Source organism: Lepus europaeus, chromosome 18, assembly GCF_033115175.1.
Source record: "Lepus europaeus isolate LE1 chromosome 18, mLepTim1.pri, whole genome shotgun sequence".
Taxonomy (NCBI): Eukaryota; Metazoa; Chordata; class Mammalia; order Lagomorpha; family Leporidae; genus Lepus; species Lepus europaeus.
Genome location: NC_084844.1, coordinates 35280024 through 35303557, shown reverse-complemented (window position 1 = coordinate 35303557; position 23534 = coordinate 35280024). Strand labels below are relative to the sequence as shown.

At 41.7% G+C, this 23534-nt stretch overlaps 1 protein-coding gene and 1 non-coding gene across 2 annotated transcripts in view; one reads left to right on the top strand and one right to left on the bottom strand.

Annotated features, from left to right (window-relative positions):
• The window catches only part of BRIP1 (BRCA1 interacting helicase 1), a 208413-nt gene that overhangs the window by 172890 nt on the left and 11989 nt on the right, over positions 1 to 23534 (bottom strand). The window contains 1 exon segment of the mRNA XM_062174775.1: positions 20835 to 20954. Coding sequence (XP_062030759.1) covers positions 20835 to 20954 — 120 coding nt within the window.
• Positions 10946 to 11088, top strand: LOC133747385 (small nucleolar RNA SNORA67). The gene has a single exon (XR_009864339.1). It is a non-coding gene; the product is annotated as a small nucleolar RNA SNORA67 (small nucleolar RNA).

The window sequence follows — 23534 nt, the reverse complement described above, 5'->3', positions numbered from 1 at the left end:
TGAGAGTGTGTAATACAAATCCACAACTTTCTTCATCCCATCGCTGTAAATTAGCCTGCTCTAAAGTTCAGACTCTGATTGTAACAGACTGCCAGTCTCCTGGAATGTGTAACTGAAGTCACTCAAATTCTATTGTGAAGGTTGTAAGCAATATGTTAAACTGCAATGGGCTAGCACATTAAGACAGATCCTTTTCACGGTTGTTTTTTGATACCATAAGTGTTTGCTACCCTACTCTCCACTTACTGTTTACTTTCTTGCCTAGTATAAATGGAAATTCCTTAGCACAGTTGCCCTAGTTTCTGAAAAGTCTGTTTTAGCAGAATTAATGAAGAAAGATCCAAAGTGGAATAATTCTCATCTAAATTTATACTAGAACAATACTATTCAGTAAGAATTCTCAGGCTAAGAACAAATATATCATAACCATGACCAATGTGCTACATAAAGCAAAAAGTCTGATGTAAGTGCACTTCACAGATATGATTATACTAAAGTAGTGATGAGTCACACTGACAACTTCATGAGAAATACCTGGGGTGGTGATAAAGAGAGAAAAACAAAAGGACTCAAAAGAAGAAAACTGTGATGAGAGTGTTGTTCCTTACAGGGAAGTGCCAGCTAAAAACTGTAAATAGAATGCCAAAATACTTTAAACCACCATTTTGAAACTCTTGTGTAGTAACTGACTCAGACAAAAAGGCTAAAACTGTTCAGTGAAAAGTTCTTGGGGAAAAGGATATTCACAGTCTCCAAGTATCACCAAACAAATAACTCATTAATTACAAAAAGCAAATGTATCTTTACAATGGAAAGACCCTGTGGTAATCATTTTAACCAAGTGATCAAATTCAGCATCAACAATAGTGAGACAAACTTATGTACCATCTTGAGAAAGCACACAACTATGAAATCCAAACAATCAAAATATGACTCAAAAAGTACCTGGGAATAAAAAATCGGTAAAAAGACATTTCTGTATCATTTAGGTGAAAATCCAATTGTATGCTTTCATGCACGTGCATATTATATTTCAAAAAGGCTTTTAAAAAATCCTTGAGATTGTGAGTTTTACTTTTTTTATGATATTTTGGTATTTTTAAAACTTCCTTCAATTAACTTTTAAAGTGAGAAAGCTATCCTATCAAGTTGTGTTCCACATACCGATCAAACACTATTAGAAAAACCTATTAAAAAAGAAATTTTAGTTTCTTTCAGACATTAAGAAATAAGTTAATTATCAATATACAAGCATCTAAAACAGCACTACCCCAAATAATTTTCTGTGATAATGGAATGTTTGATAGCTGCACTATTCAATATATTTGCCATTAGCCACACAGGCTAATGAACACTTGAAATGTGATTAGTTCAACTAATTTTAACTGACTGAAACAGAGTGACATACGGCTAGCAACTACCCTATCAGCTTAGATTTAAAGTATTATCAGAGACAGGATCCTATAGAGTTTGCAATGGGTTGTTGGTGTGTGTGTGTGTGTGTTTGTGTGTGAGAGAGAGAGAGAGGAAGAGAGAGAGGAAGAGAGAGAGAGAGAGGAAGAGAGAGAGAGAGGAAGAGAGAGAGAGATGGGAGTGGGGTGGGGGGGGTAGGGTGGGGTGGGAGGTGAGGGGGCAGGGAAGGAGGAAGATGGGGGAAGGGTGATTTCTCTGTAAATTCAAGTTGGAGAGGAAAAGGTACCAGTTCACTGCAGAAAGCGTGTGCCGCATGTAAAACAGGCTCTGCAGAGCTACAGCTCATGAAATACGGGACACAATCTTTTGGAGATTAGTGAACTTTTTGATCTAATCTTTTTCTGAATTCGAATTAAAATCCCAGCAAGATCTGGGGGAGAAGGGGAGAGTAATCTAAAAAATGTCTCTCAATGTGACCTGGGAAATAAACTAGTGAGAATAACCAGAACTTCTTAGAAAAGAGATGGATGAGAAGGGTATATATTCCTATATATGTAAGAACTTAGATGACGTGATAAAGATACTACACTAGGAAAATCATGAGAAATGTGTTCAACCCCTTACTCTGAAAACAGCTCAGCAACGATAGCCTCTCCTGAAAAGCTGGGTCTAAACAAAACACAGGACCTTGCCCCACACACTCTCAGCACAGTAAGATTCGTTTTCCTAGGAATGTGTATCTAAGGCATTTAGCCTGAGCTGGTTAATGACAAGAGACAAGAACATGTTGTATACTTTAAGGTCTCCATTTTAAGATATCAAGGTCAAATGAAAATGTGAAGTATCCAGAAAAATTAGTCAACAAGAAACTAATGAAAGAATCCTGCAGAGAGATGGAGAACAGTCACACTGAAGACCCGAAAGAGACAGACACTACCCATAAATTGTTGGGTTCCAATAAAGACAGCTGTATCTCTGTAAAATCTTTGAGAAGGTTTCTATTTCTTAAAAAGCAAACTATCCCTGATTAAGTCAGGAGATAGTTTAAATCTGTAAGAGAAACTATTCAGAGACCAGCTTTATGGCACAGTGGGTAAAGCAGCTGCCTCTGACGTTGGCATCCCACATGGGCACTGGTTTGTGTCCCAGCTGCTCCACTTTAGATCCAGCTCCTTGCTAATGGCCTGGGGAAAGCAATGGAAGATGGCCCAAGTGTTTGGTCCCTGCCACCCACATGGGAGACCCAGAGGAAGTTCATGGCTCCTGGCTTTGGTATAAACCAGCTCCAGCCATTGCAGCCATCTGGGGAGTGAACCAGTGGATGGAAGATCTCTTTCCCTCCCTTCCTCTCTGTGTATCTCCTTCAAAATAAATTTTAAAATTAAAAAAAAAAAGCTATTCTGGGCCGGCGCCGTGGCTCACTTGGCTAACCCTCTGTCTGCAGCACTGGCATCACATATGGGCGCCGGGTTCTAGTCCCGTTTGCTCCTCTTCCAGTCCAGCTCTCTGCTGTGGCCCGGGAAGGCAGTGGAGGATGACCCAAGTGCTTGGGCCTTGCACCCACATGGGAGACCAGAAGGAAGCACCTGGCTCCTGGCTTCGGATCGGCACAGTGCACCAGCCGTAGCAGCCATTTTGGGAGTGAACCAACGGAAGGAAGACCTTTCTCTCTCTCTCTCTCTCACTGTCTAACTCTGCCTGTCAAAAAATAATAATAATAATAATGATTCAATTAATATTTAGACTGTGGGGGGTTTACATCCTATCTTCTCTGCCTTACATCAAAATAATTTACTGATGTATTAAAGATTAATATACAGGAACTGAAACAATTAGACTTCTAGTCCAGTACGGTACATTACACATATATTTGTTCTGTCTCACCAAAACACTGCTGAAATAATCTTAGCTTGTAACTGAGGTCTCAAACTCTGGAATTTCACAAACTATATCTGGGTCATCAATCATGTTTTCAATGGCCACATAGGATTTTGTCAATCTGAACCCCCAAAAAGCCTGAAATAAAAACTGATATTGTCAAATCAGGATAGGACATACACAGTTTTTTTTTTTTTTTTTTTTTTTATTCAAAAGGCAGAGTTACAAAGAGGCAAAGGTGGGGCGAGGGGAGGGTGTCCTTCCATCTGCTGGTTCACTCCCCAGATGGCCTCAACAGCTGGAGCTGCACAGATCCCAAGCCAGGAGCCTGGAGCTTCTTCCAGGTCTCCCATGTTGGGGCAAGGGGCTCAAGGACTTAGGCCATCTTCAACTGCTTTCCCAGGGCATAGCAGAGAGCTGGATCAGTAGTAGAGCAGCCGGTGTGCCACAACACCATTCCCTGTGATGACATTCTTTAAAGTCCAAAGGACTGCGATAGCTTAAGAGTGTACACCCCGGTGCAGGCACTGTGGCGTAGTGGGTAAAGCTGCTGCCAGCAGTGCCAGCATTCCATACAGGTACTGGTTAGGCTCAGCTGCTCCACTTCTGATCCAGCTCCCTGCTGATGCACCTGCGAAAGCAGCAGAAGATGCCCCAAGTCCTTGGCCCCTGCACCCACATGGGAGACCAGGAGGAAATTCCGGGCTCCTGACTTTGGTCTGGCCCAGCCCTGGGCATTGTAGCTATTTTGGGAATGAACCAGTAGATAGAAGATTTCTCTCTTGGTCTTACCCTGTGACTCTTGCTTTTCAAAGAAATCAAATCAATCTTAAAAAAAAAATTCATCACATTCTTAGACATATCACTTGTGCTACTGATTTAGGGATCATCTAAATTGCAACCTCCAGTACTAAAGTGCAAAATAGAATAAAACTAATAAAAAAGGAGTACAGAGGAGTAGCTCATCAATAAATAAAAGACTGTCACATATTTCTAGACTAAGCAGATAACTGACAAAACAGGCAGGGAAAAAAGGAAGCATGAAATTCATACCAAGTGTGCTTAAGGGGAGTTACCAGGAGTCACCCTGGCTCAATGGACCCTATTGAGTCAGCAGATCCATCACAAGAAGGCTAAAATCAGGAAATAATCACAATCTTAACGAACATGTAAATTAACCTGATCAGCATTGCTACTCAACACTCGCACAGCCTGGTACTAAAAGCAGGCAGTTAGAAGACATGTGAGAGGGGCCGGCACCGTGGCGCAGTAGGTCAGTCTTCCACCTGTGGCGTTGGCATCCCATATGGGCGCCGGTTCTAGTCTCAGCTGCTCCACTTCCAATCCAGCTCTCTGCTATGGCCTGGGAAAGCAGTAGAAGATGGCCCAAGTCCTTGGGCCCCTGCACTCATGTGGGAGACCTGGAAGAAGCTCCTGGCTCCTGGCTTCACATTGGCACAGCTCTGGCCATTGAGGCCAATTGGGTAGTGAACCAGCGGATGGAAGACCTCTGTTTCTCTCTCTCTGCCTCTCCTCTCTTGTGTAACTCTGACTTTTAAATAATAAATAAACCTTAAAAAAAAAAAAAGACATGGGAGAATAGAGTGGCAGGGAATTAAATATTTTTTCTGCCTTAAATGTGATCAATCAAGGATGATCAACATATGACAAAATTAACAGGGTAAAAGAGAAGGGAAGAAAATGCAAATTTGCTCCGGAGGAAACACATATAATTTAGGAGCCATTTAAAACAGAAGTATATTTTCATTGCTGTAGTCCAGGAAAATAATTTCAAGCAAACAATTACAGCATAAGAAAAAGCCCTTAGAGACTAAAAATTCAATTGGTAAAAACAGTGGAGGGGCTGAAACTGTCATAAAAAAAGAGACATTATTTCTTTAAACTGAAGAAGTCCATAAGCTTTTAATATAATAAAGTCTACTAAAAACTAGTATAACGAATGAATACTCCCTTAAACATCTAGTCAAGGGAGATTACAAACAAGGTACATAAAAGCTATTCAACAGAATGCAACACAGTCACTAAAAAATGTCATAGAAGCATATTAAGTAACATGAAGACATACTCTTGATCTATCATTACACAAAGAAACAAATGGATATTATTTGTCTCCTGAGTGATACAACAGTAATCATGTAGCACTATCCATGTGTTATTCAAGGAAACAACAACAAAACCAAATCTGAATCTAACTCGAACTTTACATCTAACTATTTTACTGGAAATACGGGACTAGAGGACTATCTTAAATGACACCATGAGAATACAACTGACCAAATCTTGAACAGGGGAAATCCTTTAGGAAAAAAGACATGTTTTTTCAATAAATAAATGACATTTCTCTTAAGAAAAGCAACATGCGGCCAGCGCCGTGACTTAACAGGCTAATCCTCCATCTTGCAGCGCCGGCACACCGGGTTCTAGTCCTGGTCGGGGCGCCGGATTCTATCCCGGTTGCCCCTCTTCCAGGCCAGCTCTCTGTTATGGCCCGGGAAGGCAGTGGAGGATGGCCCAAGTGCTTGGGCCCTGCACCCGCATGGGAGACCAGGAGAAGCACCTGGCTCCTGGCTTCGGATCAGTGCGATGAGCCGGCCGCAGTGGCCATTGGAGGGTGAACCAATGGCAAAAAGGAAGACCTTTCTCTCTGTCTCTCTCTCTCACTATTCACTCTGCCTGTCAAAAAAAAAAAAAAAGAAAAAAGAAAAGCAACATGCATGTACCTTGTTTGGACTGTGACTTTTAAAAAGCAACCCTAAAACACCAGTTTTCAAACAATCAAACCACAGAGACTGAGTATTAGACAAATTAAATTGCTGTTAATTTTCTACCTATGAGAATGCTATGTTTAAAATGTCACTGTTTTGAAATTTTTATTTTTTATTAAATATTTGGAAAAAAAAAAAGAGAGAGAGAGAGAAAGTAATCTCTCATCTGTTCACTCCCCAAATGCCTGCCTTAGCCAGGGCTGGGCCAGGCCAAATTCACGAGCCAGGAACTTAATCCAGCTTTCCCACATGTGTGGCAGGGACCAAACTACCTGGGTGAGGCTAAAGCCAGGAACTGAGAATTCGATCCAGGTCTCCGATGTGGGCGGTGGAGTCCTAGCTACGTGAGCCATCACCTCTGCCTCCCAGGGTGCACAGCAGTAATAAGCAGCTGAATGCAGAGCTGATTCTGCTAGGGGGTGCAGGAAGCCCAAGTGGCAGCTTAACCACTGCAGCAAACGCCCACCCAGTCCCTGCTATGTTTTCCAAAAGGTATTATTATCTGTTACAAATATGTACTCAATTATTTATGAGTGAATAGGTAAGTTATCTGATACTTGTTTTAACATATTCTAGTCCTTGGAGCCCTGCTATGGTATAGCGGGCAAAGCTACCACCTGCAGTGTCGGCATCCCACATGGGCACTGGTTCATATACCAGCTACTCCACTTCTGATCCAGCTCTCTGTTATAACCTGGGAAAGCAGTGGGAGACGGCCCAAGTCCTTCTGGAAGAAACTCCTGGATCCTGGCTTTGGATCAGCCCAGCTCTGGCTTTTACAGCCAGTTGGGGAGTGAACCAGTGGATAGAGGACTTCTCTCTATCTTTCTGCAACTCTGCCTTTCAAATAAATAAATAAATCTTAAAAAAAAAAAGTCTAGTCCTTCACCTTTCTTCCAGACATCCTCTCAAAAAAAGAAAAGAAAAAAAAAAAAAAGGCAGCACATAAATAAAAGAAATACAGGACATAAATTGGCAAAATACTGAAAATTGTTAAAGCTGAGTGATAGGCACAAGGGGGTTCATTACACGCTCCTCTCTCTGTATATGAAGTTTCCTTAATTCAAGTCTTTAAAAACAAGTAAAGCTGGAACCAGTGCTGTGGCATGGTGGACTAAGCCTCCACCTGCGGTGCTGGCATCCCATATGGGCAAAGGTTCTAGTCCCAGCTGCTCTTCTTCTGACAGCTCTCTGCTTATGGCCTAGGAAAGCAGTAAAAGATGACCCAAATATTTGGTCCTCTACACTCACGTGGGAGACAGGGAAGAAGCTCCTGGCTTGGGATTGGCCCAGCTCCGACCATTGTGGCCATTTGGAGAGTGAACCAGTAGATGGAAGACCATTCTCTGTGTCTCTCCCTTTCTCTGTAACTCAATAAATAAATAAATAAATAAGGAAAACTTCTAAATTTTTTTAAAAAAAATATTTATTTATTTGAAAGGCACAGTTACAGAGAGGCAGAGGCAGAGAGAGAGAGATCCTCCATCCACTAGTTCACTCCACAAATGGCCACAGTGGCCCAACTGAGCCATCCAAAGGCTGGAGCCAGGAGCTTCTTCCAGGTCCCCCACACGAGTGCAGGGGCTCAAGGAATTGGGTCATCTTCTACTGCTTTCCCAGGCTATAGCAGAGAGCTATCCCCATAAGGGATGCCAGCACTGCAGGCTGCGGCTTTATCTGCTACGCCACAGCACTGGTCCCCAAATTTTTTTTATAATCCCATACAATACTGATCCTAAACTAAACCTAGATAAACTTCTTTATAAATTTTTTATATAGATAAACTTCTTATCAAAATACAACAGAGCACATCTCACTAATGAATACTAAAACAATGAATTTAAGTATTATAGCAATCAGGACTGTTGCATCCATGCACACATATACACATACACATATACAAATAACCAAAAAGCCGCAAACAAAAGAATAATTTATGATCAGGATATCTATTAGTATAATATAACCTCATAATCAAAACTGAAAAATATTCATTTCCAAGGTTTAATATTAATTCTTGAAGATAATCCTCTCTTTCTCTCTAGGGTCCAGCACGGTAGTAGTCTACAGTGCAGGCATCCCATATGGGCATTAGCTTGAGTCCCAGCTACTCCACAATCAATCCATCTCCCAGCTAATGTGCTTGGGGAAGCAGCAGAGGATGGCCCAAGAGCTTGGATCCCTGGACCCACGTGGGACACCCTGATGAAGCTCCTTGCTCCTGGTTTCAGCCTGGCCCAGCCCTGGCTGTTGTGGCCATTTAGAGAGTGAACCAGCAGATGGGAGATCTCTGTCTCTCTCTCCTCTCTCTGTCTCTCTCTCTCTATAACTCTACCTTTCAAATAAATCTTTAAAAAAAAAAAAACAGCAAAGAAACTCAAATAATTCCTGTTTGTAGATGATTATCTATATAGAGAAAAACCTAAAATCCACCAAGTCTACAGGAATTGATAAATTTAGGTAAGGCTGCAAGATACAAAATCTAGTAGCATTTTTATATACCAATGACAAACTTATTGGAAAAGAAATTATAAAAGAAATCCCATTCACAACTTTTACCAAAACAATAAAATTCCAAGGATGTGAAAGATCTCTATAATGACAATTAAGAAACACTAATGAGAGATCTTCAGATGTGTTTGTGTATGTCAAAAATAAGTATATAAAAATATAAAAAATAAATGAAATAAACAGAAATATGCAGACAAAAATACATATTCTTGGATTGAAAGAATTATTATTAAAACATCATACTGCCTAAAGCAATTTAACACAATGCTCACCAAAATACTAATGACAGTCTTCTCAGAACTAGGAAAAACAATCTTTAAAAAAAAAGAAAAAGATTTATTTATTTATTTGAAAATCAGAGTTAGAGAGAGAGACAGAGGTCTTCCATCCGCTGGTTCACTCCTTAACCGACTGCAACAGCCAGAGCTGGGCTGATCCAAAGCCAGGAGCCAAGAGCTTCTTCCAGGTTCCCATGCGGGTACAGGGGCCCAAGGATTTGGGCCATCTTCTACTGCTTTCCCAGGCCACAGCAGAGAGCTAAATCGGAAGTGAAGCAGCCAGGACTCGAACTGGTGCCCATTTGAGGTGCTGGCATTGCAGGTGGTGGCTTTACCCTCTACGCCACCACACGGGCCCCAAAAAAAACAATCATAAAATTCATATGGAGGGAAATGCCATTGTGGCACAGCAGAGGAGGGCGCCACCTGCAGTGACAGCATCCCAGGTGGGCACTGGTTTGAGTCCCGGCTGCTCCACTTCCCATCCAGCTCTCTGCTTTGGCCTGGAAAAGCAGTGGAGGATGACCCAAGTCCTTGGGCCCCTGCACCCACATGGGAGACCTGGAAGGAGCTCCTGGCTCCTGGCTTCAGATCAGCCCAGCTCCAGCTGATGGGGCCATTTGGGGAGTAAACCAGCAGATGAAGACTCTCTCTCTCTGCCCCCCTGTAACTCTTTCAAATAAATAAATCTTTAACAAAAAATTCATATGGAAACACCAAAGACACAAAGTTAAAGGTGTCATAATAACTGATTTCAAAACATACCACACAGCTATAGTAAGACTAATTGAACAAATAGAGGGCTCAGAAAGAAATCTATACATCTACAATCATCTGATTCTCAACAAGCACTAAACCAAAAACAGGACAGCCTGTACAATAAATGGTGTTGAGAAAACTGCATATCAATATGCAGATTAAAACTTGACTCTTTTCTCTTACCCTATGCAAATATCAACTCAAAATAGATCAAAGATATGGGGCCAGCACTGTGGCATGGTAGGTTAAGCCTCTGACTGTGGCACCAGCATTCCATAAGGGTGCTGGTTCCTGACCTGGTTGTTCTTCTAACAATCCAACTCTCTGCTTATGGCCTGGGAAAGCAGTAGAAGATGGCCCAAGGGCTTGGGCCCCTATACCCGTGTAGAAGATCCAGAAGAAGCTCCTGCCTCCTAGCTTCAGATTGGCGCAGCTCCAACTGTGACAAGCAATCTGGGGAGTGAACCAGTGGATGGAAGACCTTTCTCTCTGTCTCCAACTCTACCTCTAAAACAAATAAAATCTTAAAAAAAAAAGGTCCCCCAAAAATTCAATTTAAAATGGCCAAATGAATGATCTGAATGGACATTTCTCAAAACAGAAAATACAAATGGCAACAAATATGTAAAAAATAAAAAAGCTCAATATCACCAACTATTAGAAAATGCAAATTAGAAATGCTATTAGAAAGTGCTATTAGAAAAAGCAAGAATGACCTATTATTTCACTCCAGTTAGAATCATTATTATCAAATGTTAGCAAGGGGGACCAGTGCTATGGTATAGTGGGTAAAGCTGTCGCCTGCAACACCGGCATCCCATATGGGTACCAGCTCATGTCCCAGCTGTTCCACTTCCAATCCAGCTCCCTGCTAATGGCCTGGGAAAGCAGAGGACATCCATGTGGGAGACCCAGCTGAGCTCCTGGCTTCGGCCTGACCCAGCCTAGACAGTTGTGGCCATTTTAGAAGTGTACCAGCAAATGGAAGCATGTGCTCTCTCTCTGTCTCTCCCTCCCTCTGAAACTCTTTCAAGTAAATAAACAAATATTTAAAAAAAAAAAAAATCAAGCTGGCGCCACGGCTCACTTGGCTAATCCTTCGCCTGCAACACCGGCACACTGGGTTCTAGTCCCGGTTAGGGCGCCAGATTCTGTCCCAGTTGCTCCTCTTCCAGTCCAGCTCTCTGCTGTGGCTCGGATTGGTGCAGTGCACTGACCGTAGCAGCCATTTGGGGAGTGAATCAAAGGAAGGAAGACCTTTCTCTCTCTCTCTCTCTCACTGTCTAACTCTGCCTGTCCAAAAAAAAAAAAAAATCAATAGTACAAGGTGATTCCCTCTCCAAGGGGCCCAACTAGCGTCTTTTTCAGGAAAGTAGCAACTTGGAAGAAAATCCAGCATGCCCAAGGGCTCTAGGGAACAAAGGGATACTTGCCTCTTTGCCTGCCTTGGGTTGCCTACATGTACCCACTAAGCCCCTTCTGGATGGATTATGTGCGCTCTCCTCCCTCGGCACTGAATTCTCTCTCTCTCTTTACATAGGCAGAGTCACTGATGTGCAACAAGTTTCTTAGTCATCAACTATGACATTCTCATCAAGATGGAAAAAAAATAATTAAAAAATTGGCTGTGGTAGATGCTTATGTAGTAAGTTTGTGGTTTTGTTTTTGTTTTTGTTTTTTTGACAGGTAGAGTTAGATAGTGAGAGAGAGAGAAAGGTCTTCCTTCCGTTGGTTCACCCCCAAAGTGACTGCCAGGGCTGGCGCGCTACACTGATCCAAGCCAGGAGCCAGGTGCTTCCTCCTGGTCTCCCATGTAGGTGCAGGGCCCAAGCACTTGGGCCATCCTCTACTGTCTCCCCAGGCCACACCAGAGAGCTGGACTGGAAGAGGAGCAACTGGGACAGAAGCAGCGCCCCAACTGGGACTAGAACTTGGGGCGCCAGCACCGCAGGTGGAGGATTAGCCTAGTGAACCGGGGTGCCAGCAAGTTTGTGGCTATTAATATATGGTAACTGAAGAAGACAAGAGGACTCTTTGAGACACTGAGACTTTCTACAACACCTCCATTGAGGACATGCCCCTCAATGTTGCTGACCTCATCTATAGAGGCTGTCCTGCTACCTAGCTCCCCTGGGGTTCAGCCCTGTATAACTGAAGAGAAGCAGGAGCGAGGAAGAGAGGGAGCAAAGAGATGAACATCTTGTAATTTTTTTTCCTTTGAATAAATGTGATTTTTTTCTTTTAAGATTTATTTATTTATTTGAAAGGCAGAGTCACAGAGGGGCAGAGGCAGAGGGGGATCGGGGTGGGGGAGACCTTCCATCTGCTGGTTTATTCCCCAGATAGCCATAATGGCCAGAGCTCTGTCGATCCAAAGCCAGAAGCCAGGAGCTTCTTCTGGGTCTCCCATGTGGGTACACAGGTCCAAGGACTTGGGCCATCTTCTATTGCTTTCCCAGGCCATAGCAGAGAGCTGGATCAGAAGTGAAGCAGCCGGGATGTAAACCAGTGCCCATATGGGATGTCGGTACTACAGGCAGTGGTTTTACTTGATATGCCACAGTGCCAGCCCCAGGTTTGTTTGGTTTTGTTTTTAAGATTTATTTTATTTATTTGAAAGGCAAAGTGACAAAGAGGGAGAGACAGAGAGAGAAAGAGATCTTCCACCTGCTGGTTCACTCCCCAAATAGCTTAACAACCAGGGCTGGTCTGGAGGGAAAAAGGGGGGATTATTATCATATTCATAGAATTGATCTGGGAAACATACTGAATCTGTTAAAAAAAACTAATCAGCATTTTAAAAATTTAAATCTTAAAAAAATTTGTTCCTTTTTATTCTACAAAGAGTCAAACCCAAAGAAAAGTTAAAAGAATTTGACAATCAGCATTAATTCAATAGCCTGTATTTGTCAGATAATTAGTATTACTGAACTGTTTGGGAAAATGGCAGATAATCATTTTATGCGATAATGTTAAAAATAAATTAAAACCATGAGAAAATGACTTCCACAATACTGATAAAATTAGTTATTTTCTTCTGAATACTAAAAATATTTTAAATATTAAAAAGAAAAAAGGAAGGACTGGGAAGGAAAAAAAAAGCCCAAAGCTGCCCAACACCAACACTATCAGAAGATCAACAGCGCACTCTGCTGGATCTATGCCTCTTCTACACAATAGAGAAAAGGAATGAAAAAAACTTGCTATACTACATCAGATAAAATTACTTTTACTGAAGGATATAAAGAACATTAGCATTTATTTAATAAATAAACAGAGTGGTTATAGGGGATGGCACTGTGGCATAGCAGGTGAAGCCACCAACTGCAGTGCCCACATCCCATATGGGCGCCAGTTCAAGTCCTGGCTGCTCCACTTCCGATCCAGCTCTCTGCTACGGCCTGGGAAAGAAAGCAGTGGAAGATGCCCCAACTCCTTGGGTCCCTGCACCCAAGTGGGAGACCTGGAGGAAGCTCCTGGCTCCTGGCTTCGGATCAGTGTAGCTCCGGCCATTGCAGCAAACTGAGGAGTGAACTAGCAGATGGAAGACCTCTCTCTCTCTCTGCCTCTCCTTCTCTGTGTAACTCTGACTTTCAAATAAATTAAAAAAAAAAAAAATATTCTCCTTATGAGGATATCCTAATACAATTAATAAAATACAAATAAGTTCTTAAGAAAAATATTATAATTGGCAGAACAAAGTAACATCACCATGCATTACCAGACTGCTGACATATGAGCTATCAGTATAAAAAATGAATCTAAACAAAGAGAACAAATGGTGGACACAAGAAGATTACTCATATAAAGAAGATTTTGACACTATTTTCTAACTTGAAAACAGAGTAAAGAGCCTGGCGATGACAGAGAAAGAGACAACTACTCTGGCCAGTGTTTTTGGCACTGTGGGTTAAGTTGCCATCTGCCAGCCAGAATCCTCTATCTGGTGTGCCAGTGCAAGTTCTAGATGTTCTGCTTTCAATCCAGCTCCCTGCTAATATACATGGGAAAGTAGCAGGAGATGGCCCAAGGACTTGGGTCCCTGCCACCCACATGGGAGAACTGAAAGGAGTTCCAAGCTCTTGGCTGCAGCCTGGTCTGGCTGTTGCAAGCATTGCAGGAGTGAACTAATGGATGGAAGATATTTGTCTGTCCCTCTCTGTCACTCTCCAATGCATAAATCTTAAACTAAAAAGACAACCACCTAATTTTCTAATCCACAGTTTGTAAACTAAATTACTTTAATAAAAACTATAAAAATCCAAAAGAAAAATTCAAAAAGCTTAGTGTCAAATCCAGGGGAACTTAAACTAATTTAATTAATTGATGAGAACATTAAACTAATTAACCAACTAACTTGAAAGTTTGTCCAGAATTATTTAACTACCAGTTTGAACAGTACTAAGAATATAAAATTTAGGGGCCGGCGCTGTGGAGTAGTGGGTAAAGCCACCGACTGCAGCGTCGGCATCCCATATGGAACCCAGTTCGCATTCAGGCTGCTCCACTTTCGATCCACTCTCTGCTATGGCCTGGGAAAGCAGTAGAGGATGGATGGCCCAAGTCCTTGGGCCCCTGCACCCACATGGGAGAGCACAGAGAAGCTCCTGGCTCCTTGTGGTCATCTGAGGAGTGATCCAGTGAATGGAAGACCTCGTTCTCTCTCTGCCTCTCTGTAACTCTGCCTTTCAAATAAAATAAATCTTTTAAAAAATATATATATATATAATTTATATCTTCATAAGGAACAGAACTAAATAATTCATGAATCCAAATAAATAAATATGCTTCTGAAAATAAACACCATCTGAAGTTTCTCCTATCGTTCAGTAATATTCATGATGGGAACAGTATCCTTAGAACCTGAAAACATTAGAGCTCAATGAAATACATGTTATTATTCAGTCTAGTCCCACCCACGTTTTCTTTCCATTTCAGGGAACAGGTTTTGTTTTTGCACTGCTTTCTTTTTTTTTTTTTTTTTTGACAGGCAGAATGGACAGTGAGAGAGAGAGAGAAAGGATCAGCACCGCGCTGATCCGATGGCAGGAGCCAGGTGCTTCTCCTGGTCTCCCATAGGGTGCAGGGCCCAAGGACTTGGGCCATCTTCCACTGCACTCCCGGGGCCACAGCAGAGAGCTGGCCTGGAAGAGGGGCAACCGGGATAGGATCGGCGCCCCGACCAGGACTAGAACCCGGTGTGCCGGCGCCGCAAGGCGGAGGATTAGCCTATTGAGCCGCAGCGCCGGCCTAACATTGCTTTTTTTTTTTTTTTTAAAAAAAGACTTATTCATTTGAAAGGCAGAGTTACAGACAGGCAATTTCCATCTGCTGGTTCATTCTCCAAATACTTGCAACAGCCCCAGCTGAGCCACACTGAAGCCAGGAGCATCATCAGGGTCTCCCTTGAGAGTGGCAGGGGCCTAAGCACTTGGCCTACCTTCTACTATTTTTTCCAGGTGCATTAACAGGGAGCACGATTAAAAGTGGAGAGACCAGGACACCAACTGGGGCCCACATGGGATACCGGCACTGCAAGCAGCGGCTTCACTTGTTGAGACACAATGCCAGCCCCAAGGAACAGGGTTTAAAAAGAGATATGTTATTTACCTAAGTCCTCCAATTTATTTTATTCAAGATCTTTAGATGGCCTAAATTAAAATATTACAGATGAAAGGTGAGACATATGATCTGTCAACATAAGCAAAATTTTTAAAAGATGGATTTCATTTTTTCAAATACTATATACAAAATTTTGGAGATAAATTAATTTCTAAAGCTACTACATAATAGCAAAAATTGTGCGGCCGGCACCATGGCTCACTTGGTTAATCCTCCGCCTGCAGCACTGGCATCCCATATGAGCACCGGGTTCTAGTCCCGGTTGTTTCTCTTACAATTCAGCTCTCTGCTGTGGCCCAGGAGGGCAGTGGAGATGGCCCAGGTGCTTGGGCCCCTGCACCCGCATGGGAGACCAGGACGAAGCACCTGGCTCCTTGCTTTGCATCAGCATAGCTCTGGCCATGGCGACCACTTGGGGAGTGATCCAACGGAAGGAAGACCTTTCTCTCTGTCTCTCTCTCCTCTAACTCTACCTGTCAAATAAAAAAAAAAAAATATGAAATGAAAATGTATGGAACTTTTTTCTACTTCTTTATCAAATTACCTATTCTAAAATCTAGAGAAAATATTTTTGTGATTAACAATAAATCACTTTGCAAAAGACTCAGAAATGTTATACCAGAAATCAAACAAGTTCCTAAAAGAAAAACACACTCCTTTATGACAGCCAAACATCCTTTTTTTTTTTTTTCCCCCCCACCTCTACAGATTCAATTCATCCATTCTAAAGGCAGAGCGAGAGAGGGAGAGACAGAGATCTTCCTTTGGTTCATTCCCCAAATGCTGCAATGGCCAGGGCTGAGCCAGGTTGAAGCCAGAAGCCTGGAAATCCATTCTGGTCTCTAATATGGGCAGCAGGGGCCCATGCACCTGGGCCATCTTCCATTGCATTTCCAGGTGAACCAACATGGAACTGGATTAGAAGAAGAGCAACCAAGACTGGAACTGGTACCATAATAAGGGTGCTTGTGTCACAGGTGGCAGCTGAACCTCCTGTACCGCACTGGCCAAAAGATACCATTCTGTAAATATATTATTTCTACTCATATTCCCATTCTTTCTTATAATATTTCCATAAAGATGATTGACCTTGGTCCTCTAAAAAACTATATAAATCATTTTACTTAAGTATTTATGGAGTTCTTTGCTATTCAGAAAGTATGTAAAATTACTTTATGTATTGATGCTTTTTATTATAGACTACCAAGAAAATACTTCTTGTACTGCAAAAATGTTTTGATGTCCATTAAATTTACTTCATACATGTTTAATTAGCATGGCATATATCATTTATGTCTTAATACACAGAAGTTCTGTGTCATTTGACTTACTAGATTTAATCAGGAAATTTGTTCAATAAATCATCAAACTTACAAGAAACTGTCAGAAACTTAAACCATTAACATTATGAGTAATAAATCACCCTCTTAAGAACAATTATTCTGGAGCTGGCGTTATTGCATAGGTTAATCCTGCACCTGCAGCATCGGCATCCCATACGGGCACCATTCTAGTCACAGCTGCTCTTCTTCTGATCCAGCTCTCTGCTATGGCCTGGGAAAGCAGTAGAAGATGGCCCAAGTGCTTGTGCCCCTGCACCCATGTGTGAGACCTGGAACAAGCTCCTGGCTTTGGATCACTCAGCTCCGGCCAGTGCAGCCACTTGGGGAATGAACCAGCAGGTGGAAGACCTTTCTCTGTCTCCTTCTCTCACTGGTCTATAATTCTCTCTCTCAGATAAATAAATAAAATCTTTTTTAAAATTTTAAAAGAACAATTATTCATTTCTATAGGAATATGGAATTTTGCCATCTTAAGCCAAGAAAGAAAATATGTACTTATGGTTTAAAAATAAAACTGATATAAACATACAGATGTACAGCTAAGTTATATTTTAACAATGACAAGACCATACTATATGATCAACATGTCAATATACTACATAACCAAAGAGAGAAATCAATGAAAGCACTTAGCTTAAAATTCAAGCACTCAGCACAACGGCTTTGCTTATTGCCAAGTTGTCTAGACTCTACATAGCTTTTAGCCATAAACAACTTTAACAGATTATTAAACTAAGCTTTTACTCAACTAAACCTTTTAGCAACATTTAAAGATAGGAACTACATGGCAGCATTTAGTGAAGACCTGTCCTTTGCCAGCATTGGGTATATATTGCCTGCGATGTCTATACTCCATTTGGGCTCCAGTTTTGTGTCCCAGCTGCTACCCTTCTGATGCAGATCCCTTCTTCTTCTTTTTATTTTTTTTTTAAGATTTATTTTTCTTTTTTTATTTGAAGGGAAGAATTACAGAGAAAGAGGAAGAGATAGGGAGAGAGAGCGAGGTCTTCTATCCGCTAGTTCAATCCCCAAATGACCACAATGGAGCTGAGCCAATGTGAAACCAGGAGCCAGGAGCTTCTTCCAGGTCGCCAACATAGGTGCAGGGGCCCATGGAGTTGGGCTGTCTTCTCCTGCTTTCCTAGACCATAGCAGAGAGCTGGATCGGAAGAGGAGCAGCCAGGACTTGAACCAACCCCAATATGAGATGCTGGCACTGCAGTTGGTGGCTTTACCCGCTACACCACAGCACCGGCCCCCCAGTTCCCTTCTTACGTGCCTGGGAAAGCAGCAGAAGATGGTCCAAGTGTGCTGCCCCCTGCTATCTAAGTGGGAGACACAGAAGCAGCTCCTAGATTCAGCCTGGTCCAGTCCTGGCCATTTGGTGAGACAACCAGCAGATGGAAGATCTCTCTGTCTCTCTACTTCTCACTGTAACTCTGCCTTTCAAATAAATGTCTTATTAAAAAAAAAAAAAAACTGATTCAGCAGAATGGAAGACCTCTCTCTCTTTGGCTCTACCTTTCTCTAACTCTGTCTTTCAAATAAATAAAATAATTCTTTAAAAAAAAAAAACCAGTTCTATATCTGGCTGCAACTCTAGACTCCAGCATCTTAACTGAGTCCCTAGGAAACAGTGACAATGGCTTAGATAACTGGGTTCCTATTATCCATGTGGGAGACCTGCATTGAGTTTCCAGCCCAGTCCTAGTCCATCCCTGGCCATTTTGGGCACAGATAGAAGCTCTGTCTCTCAAATGAAAATTTAAATATAATTTTTTGAAAATTTCAACAGGGGGTCAGTGTTGTGGTATAACAGGTTAAGCTACTGCCTGTGTCCCATAAGAACCCCAGTTCTGCTTCTGATCCAGCTCCCTGCTAATGTGCCTGGGAAAGCAGAAGATGGCCCAAGTGCTAGAGTCCCTGTCACCCACATGGGAGACCAGGATGGGGCTCCAGGCTTCTAGCTTCAGCTTGGCCCAGTCCCAGCCATTTTAGCTACTTGGGGAGTGAACCAGCTGCGCTCGCTCGCTCTCACGCTCTCTCTCTCTCTTTCTCTCCCTGTAAATTCTGCCTTTCAAGTGAATATATAAATAAATCATTTAAAAAAAAATTCACTAAGATTCCACAAACAATATTTACTAGGACAGCCAGCGCTGTGGTGTAGCAGGTAAAGCTGCTGCCTGCAGTGCTGACATCCCCTATGGGAGCTAGTTCGGGTACTGGCTGCTTCTCTTCCCATCAGCTCTCTTATGGCCCGGGAAAGCAGCAGAAGATGGCCCAAGTCCTGCATGGGAGACCCTGAAGAAGCTCGTGGCTCCTGATCGGCCTAGCTCCAGCCTTTGCAGCCATTTGGGGAGTGAACCAGCAGATGGAAGACCTCTCTCTCTTTCTCTTTCTGTCTCTCTGTAACTCTGCCTTTCAAATAAATAAAGAAATCTTTAAAAAATATATTTACTAGGTAACTAATATGTGATATATGCTGCTCTAGGCACTAAAGTTCCGCATGAATGAGATGGACATTACATTCTTTTTTTTTTTTTGACAGGCAGAGTTAGACAGTGAGAGAGAGAGAGAAAGGTCTTCCTTCCGTTGGTTCACCCCCAAAATGGCTACTATGGCCGGCGTACTGCACCGATCCAAAGCCAGGAGCCAGGTGCTTCCTCCTGGTCTCCCATGCAGGTAGGGCCATCCTCCACTGTCTTCCCAGGCCACAGCAGAGAGCTGGCCTGGAAGAGGAGCAACCAGGACAGAATCTGGCGCCCCAACCGGGACAAGAACCTGGGGTGCCAGCGCCGCAGGCGGAGGATTAGCTAAGTGAGCCGTGGTGCCGGCCAACACTACATTCTTATACAGCAAATAGATAATAAGTATGTATACGAATTCATACTAACAGTACGGCCACCAAAAAAAATAAGGTCCCATGAAAGAAAACAAGAAAAAATAGGCAGATTCAAACATCTATCACATATTACAATGATGATGATTAACAATTTAACTTTAGAAACTCCTACGTGACTTCTCTAACTCTAAGGCTTCTGTGAAGATCAACAAGAAAACGCAAACTAAATCTATAGTAACTGATGACAAAAACACAGAGGCCTAGGAATGGGGTGATAGGGCAGAGAAAAAACAGTTATAGGTCTGTCGTGCACTTAGAATGAACGTTTTCCAGATATCTTTGTAATATCATGTACTGGACATTTGCATGACATCGAGCTCACTGCGTTTATAGCTCTTGGAAATGTTGACATATTTCATTATACAACAGCAAAAAGTTACATTCTGAGATATCACTAGCAATTTAACCAAAAAAGTCTATAAATATCAGAAAGCTGCATGCTTACAGCAGTTACAAACTTTTCTAATTTCTGATTTCCATTAAAACACTCAAATTTTATCAACCTCACTCCATTTATCATCAACAATTATCAAGCATAGTATAAAGCGGCTAGCTCAGCTCACAATCCAAACTACTCCACAAGTGCTTCTCCTCAAGACATGTATGCAAGTTTTATGGGCACTATTCACTTCCTCACACAGAATATTAAAAATCTCAAGGGCTAAAATTTAATAATTTAACTACTCATTTTTACTGCTTCATTAAGGACATTCTTAAGTAAAATGGACTTTTTTTAAACTATAAATAAATGATGGTAAAGAAAAGTACCATCAATATGATTTGGTTACAGTTTTATTCATTAATATTTTCTGCACTGCCAGTACAAATGTCAGGACAATAAAAGAGGCAACTAACATAATAATACTATTATGAAAATACTTTTAATCTCGAGGACAACCCAAAAAACACGTCAGGAATCTCTACAGTCCCTAGGATTCCTCCTTGAAAACCACTGCCCTAGGGACACTCTTGGAGTTCACAAACATTAGAATATTTTAAATCGAAAAAAATAATTTTCAGATCTCTCTGCAGTCTAATTCTTTCATTTTATAGATGAGGATCTGAGGCAGACAGTACACTGCACTCTTGGAGTTCACAAACATTAGAATATTTTAAATCGAAAAAAATAATTTTCAGATCTCTCTGCAGTCTAATTCTTTCATTTTATAGATGAGGATCTGAGGCAGACAGTACACTGTTTACCATCCCACATACCAGTAGCAGAGGTATGACACAACATAGGACTTCTAAGCTTTTTTCTTCTCTTTTTCCAAGAATGGATTTAAAAAATCCCAGTTTCCTTCTTTAAACTGAATAATCACATACATACATACATACATACATTTTGTGGTGAAAAGGAGTTTATCTTTTCTGATGGAGAGTTAAGTGTTACAGTCTCTTCTGAAACAACTTTTGCATTCAAATGAATTTCTTCCTTTTCAAAACAATGACGTTTTCTAATCTGTAAACATAGAAACAAAATGAACTTTAATGTAAACTAAAAAGTCTGACAGTCTAGTTAGTTATAGAACATCAAAACAGCTTTTTTTTTACACATCCAAAAATAAAAAAGCTTTCTAACTGGTAATAATTTTTTTAAAAAAGATTTATTTATTTGCAAGTCAGAGTTACACAGAAAGGAGAGGCAGAGAGAGAGAGAGAGAGAGAGAGGGAGGGAGAGGGAGAGAGAGAGAGGTCCTCCATCTGCTGGTTCATTCTCCAATTGGCCCCAACAGCCGGAGCTGCGCGGATCTGAAGCCAGGAGCCAAGAGCTTCTAACGGGTCTCCCACATAGGCGCAGGGGCCCAGGTACTTGGGCCATCCTCCACTGCTTTCCCAGGCCTCAGCAGAGAGGTGGATTGGAAGTGGAGCAGCCAGGACTTGAACCAGCGCCCATATGGGATGCCGGCACTGCAGGTGGTGGCTTTACCTGCTATGCCACAGCGCCAACCCAAATAATCAATTGTTAAAACACAAATAGGCATCTTATTATAACACATAAAAGAAATATATAGTAACAACTCTTGAATCCCACTCAAAATGGCTTTAATTAGTGACATATCAAAATTAGAGTATTGTAAAATGATCTTATAAATAGTTCCAGTCATATGAACATCAAGCATAGTATTCATAGCAAAAAGTCCAATCACAGATTTAATTGGAAAATGAAAGTCAAAATGTAATTCTTATTCTACATTGAAAAGAATGCATGAAAAAAATTTAAAATGTAAATTCTCATGATTTCTTAAAGATATAATTACTTGATTATCATTAATATCATTACATACGAGTTATCTGATAAACCAAGGGGTATTTAATTAAACTTCTTTGACAGATATCACTGTTTTCTTTTCAAACTGAGTATTTTTTTATTTTCTTTTATAAAGATTTATTTATTGGGGCCAGTGCTGTGGTGCAGATGGTTAATGTCCTGGCCTGAAGCGCCACCATCCCATATGGGTGCTGGTTCGAGACCTGGCTGCTCCACTTCCGATCCAGCTCTCTGCTATGGCCTGGGAAAGCAGTATAAGATGGCCCAAGTCCTTGGGCCCCTGCACCCGTGTGGGAAACCCAGAAGAAGCTCCTGACTCCTGGCTTCAGATCCGCACAGCTCCAGGCATTGCAGCCAATTGGGGAGTGAACCATAGGATGGAAGACCTCTTTCTCTCTCTCTCTGCCTTTCCTCTCTCTATGTAACTCTTTCAAATAAATAAATAAATCTTTTTTAAAAATTATTATTATTTAAAAAGGACTTATTTATTTGAAAATCAGAGTTACACAGAGAGAGAATGAGAGGCAGAGAGAGGTCCTTCATCCGCTGGATGGAGGTGGAGCAGCTGGGACCTGAACTGGCGCCCATATGGGATGTCAGCACTGAAGGTGGCAGCTTTACCTGCTACACCACAGCATTGGTCCCTCTTTTTTTTTTTTTTTAGATTTATTTATTTATTTAAAAGGCAGCATTACAGAGAGGCAGAGGCAGAGAGAGAGGTCTTCCATCCACTAGTTTACTCCCCAAGTGGCCGCAACAGCCAGAGCTGGGCAGATCAAAAGCCAGGAGCTTCTTCCAGGTCTTCCGCACAGGTGCAGGAGCCCAAGGACTTGAGCCATCTTTTATTGCTTTCCTAGGCCATTGAAGAGAGCTGGATTAGAAGTAGAGCAGCCGGGACTCAAACCAGTGCCCATATGGAATGCTGGCACTGCAGCCACAGTGCTGGCTCCTGAATATGTTCTTATTCCTAATTGCCAAAGACTTATTTATTCAAGTCATATGGGGAGAAAAAAGCATTTATACTGATAATTCCTTGCTTATAGACAAAATGACAACCAGTGAAGTCAGAGAATAAAATTTTTATGTTTAGACTTACTTCACAATATCCAACTCTACATACATACTAGTAAGGGGTGGGGAGAGAGAAGCACTTCAATTGTAACTGGTGCTTTTGCAAAAATAAACTGGTGGTGCGGCAGGGTGAGGAGGACTGGCATTGGGATGCAGTGAGTTTTAACACCTCTTGCAAAGCCAGCATCCCAAACCAGAGTGCCAGTTCCAGTTTCAGTTGTTCTACTTTCAACCCAGCTTACTGCTACTAACACCTAGGAAAGCGGCGTAAGACGGCTTAGGTATTTGGGCCCTTGACACCCACGCAGAAGATCCAGATGGAGCTCCTGGCTTCTGGCTTCAGCCTGCCCAGCCCTTGATGTTGTGGCCATTTTGGAAGTAAACCAGCAGATGGAAGATCTTTTCTCTCTCTCTGGTTTCAAATAAATATAGAAATAAATCTTTAAAGAAAATCTTCTAAATAAACTAGTTTATTCTATTTCTAAAATCAAGGCTTAATCATAAAAATTAAAAAAGATTTTCAATGTAACGATACAATTACATAAGAATCCAAGTACACCTTAAATACATTTAATTAAAAGCACCAAATTACAAACCTATAAATGGCATGCCAGTTAATAATTTTTATTTATAACTAAGTCTGTTAAAATCTCAGCCTCCCCAACCTCAGTGCCATGAATTCTGAGAAAACATTATGTT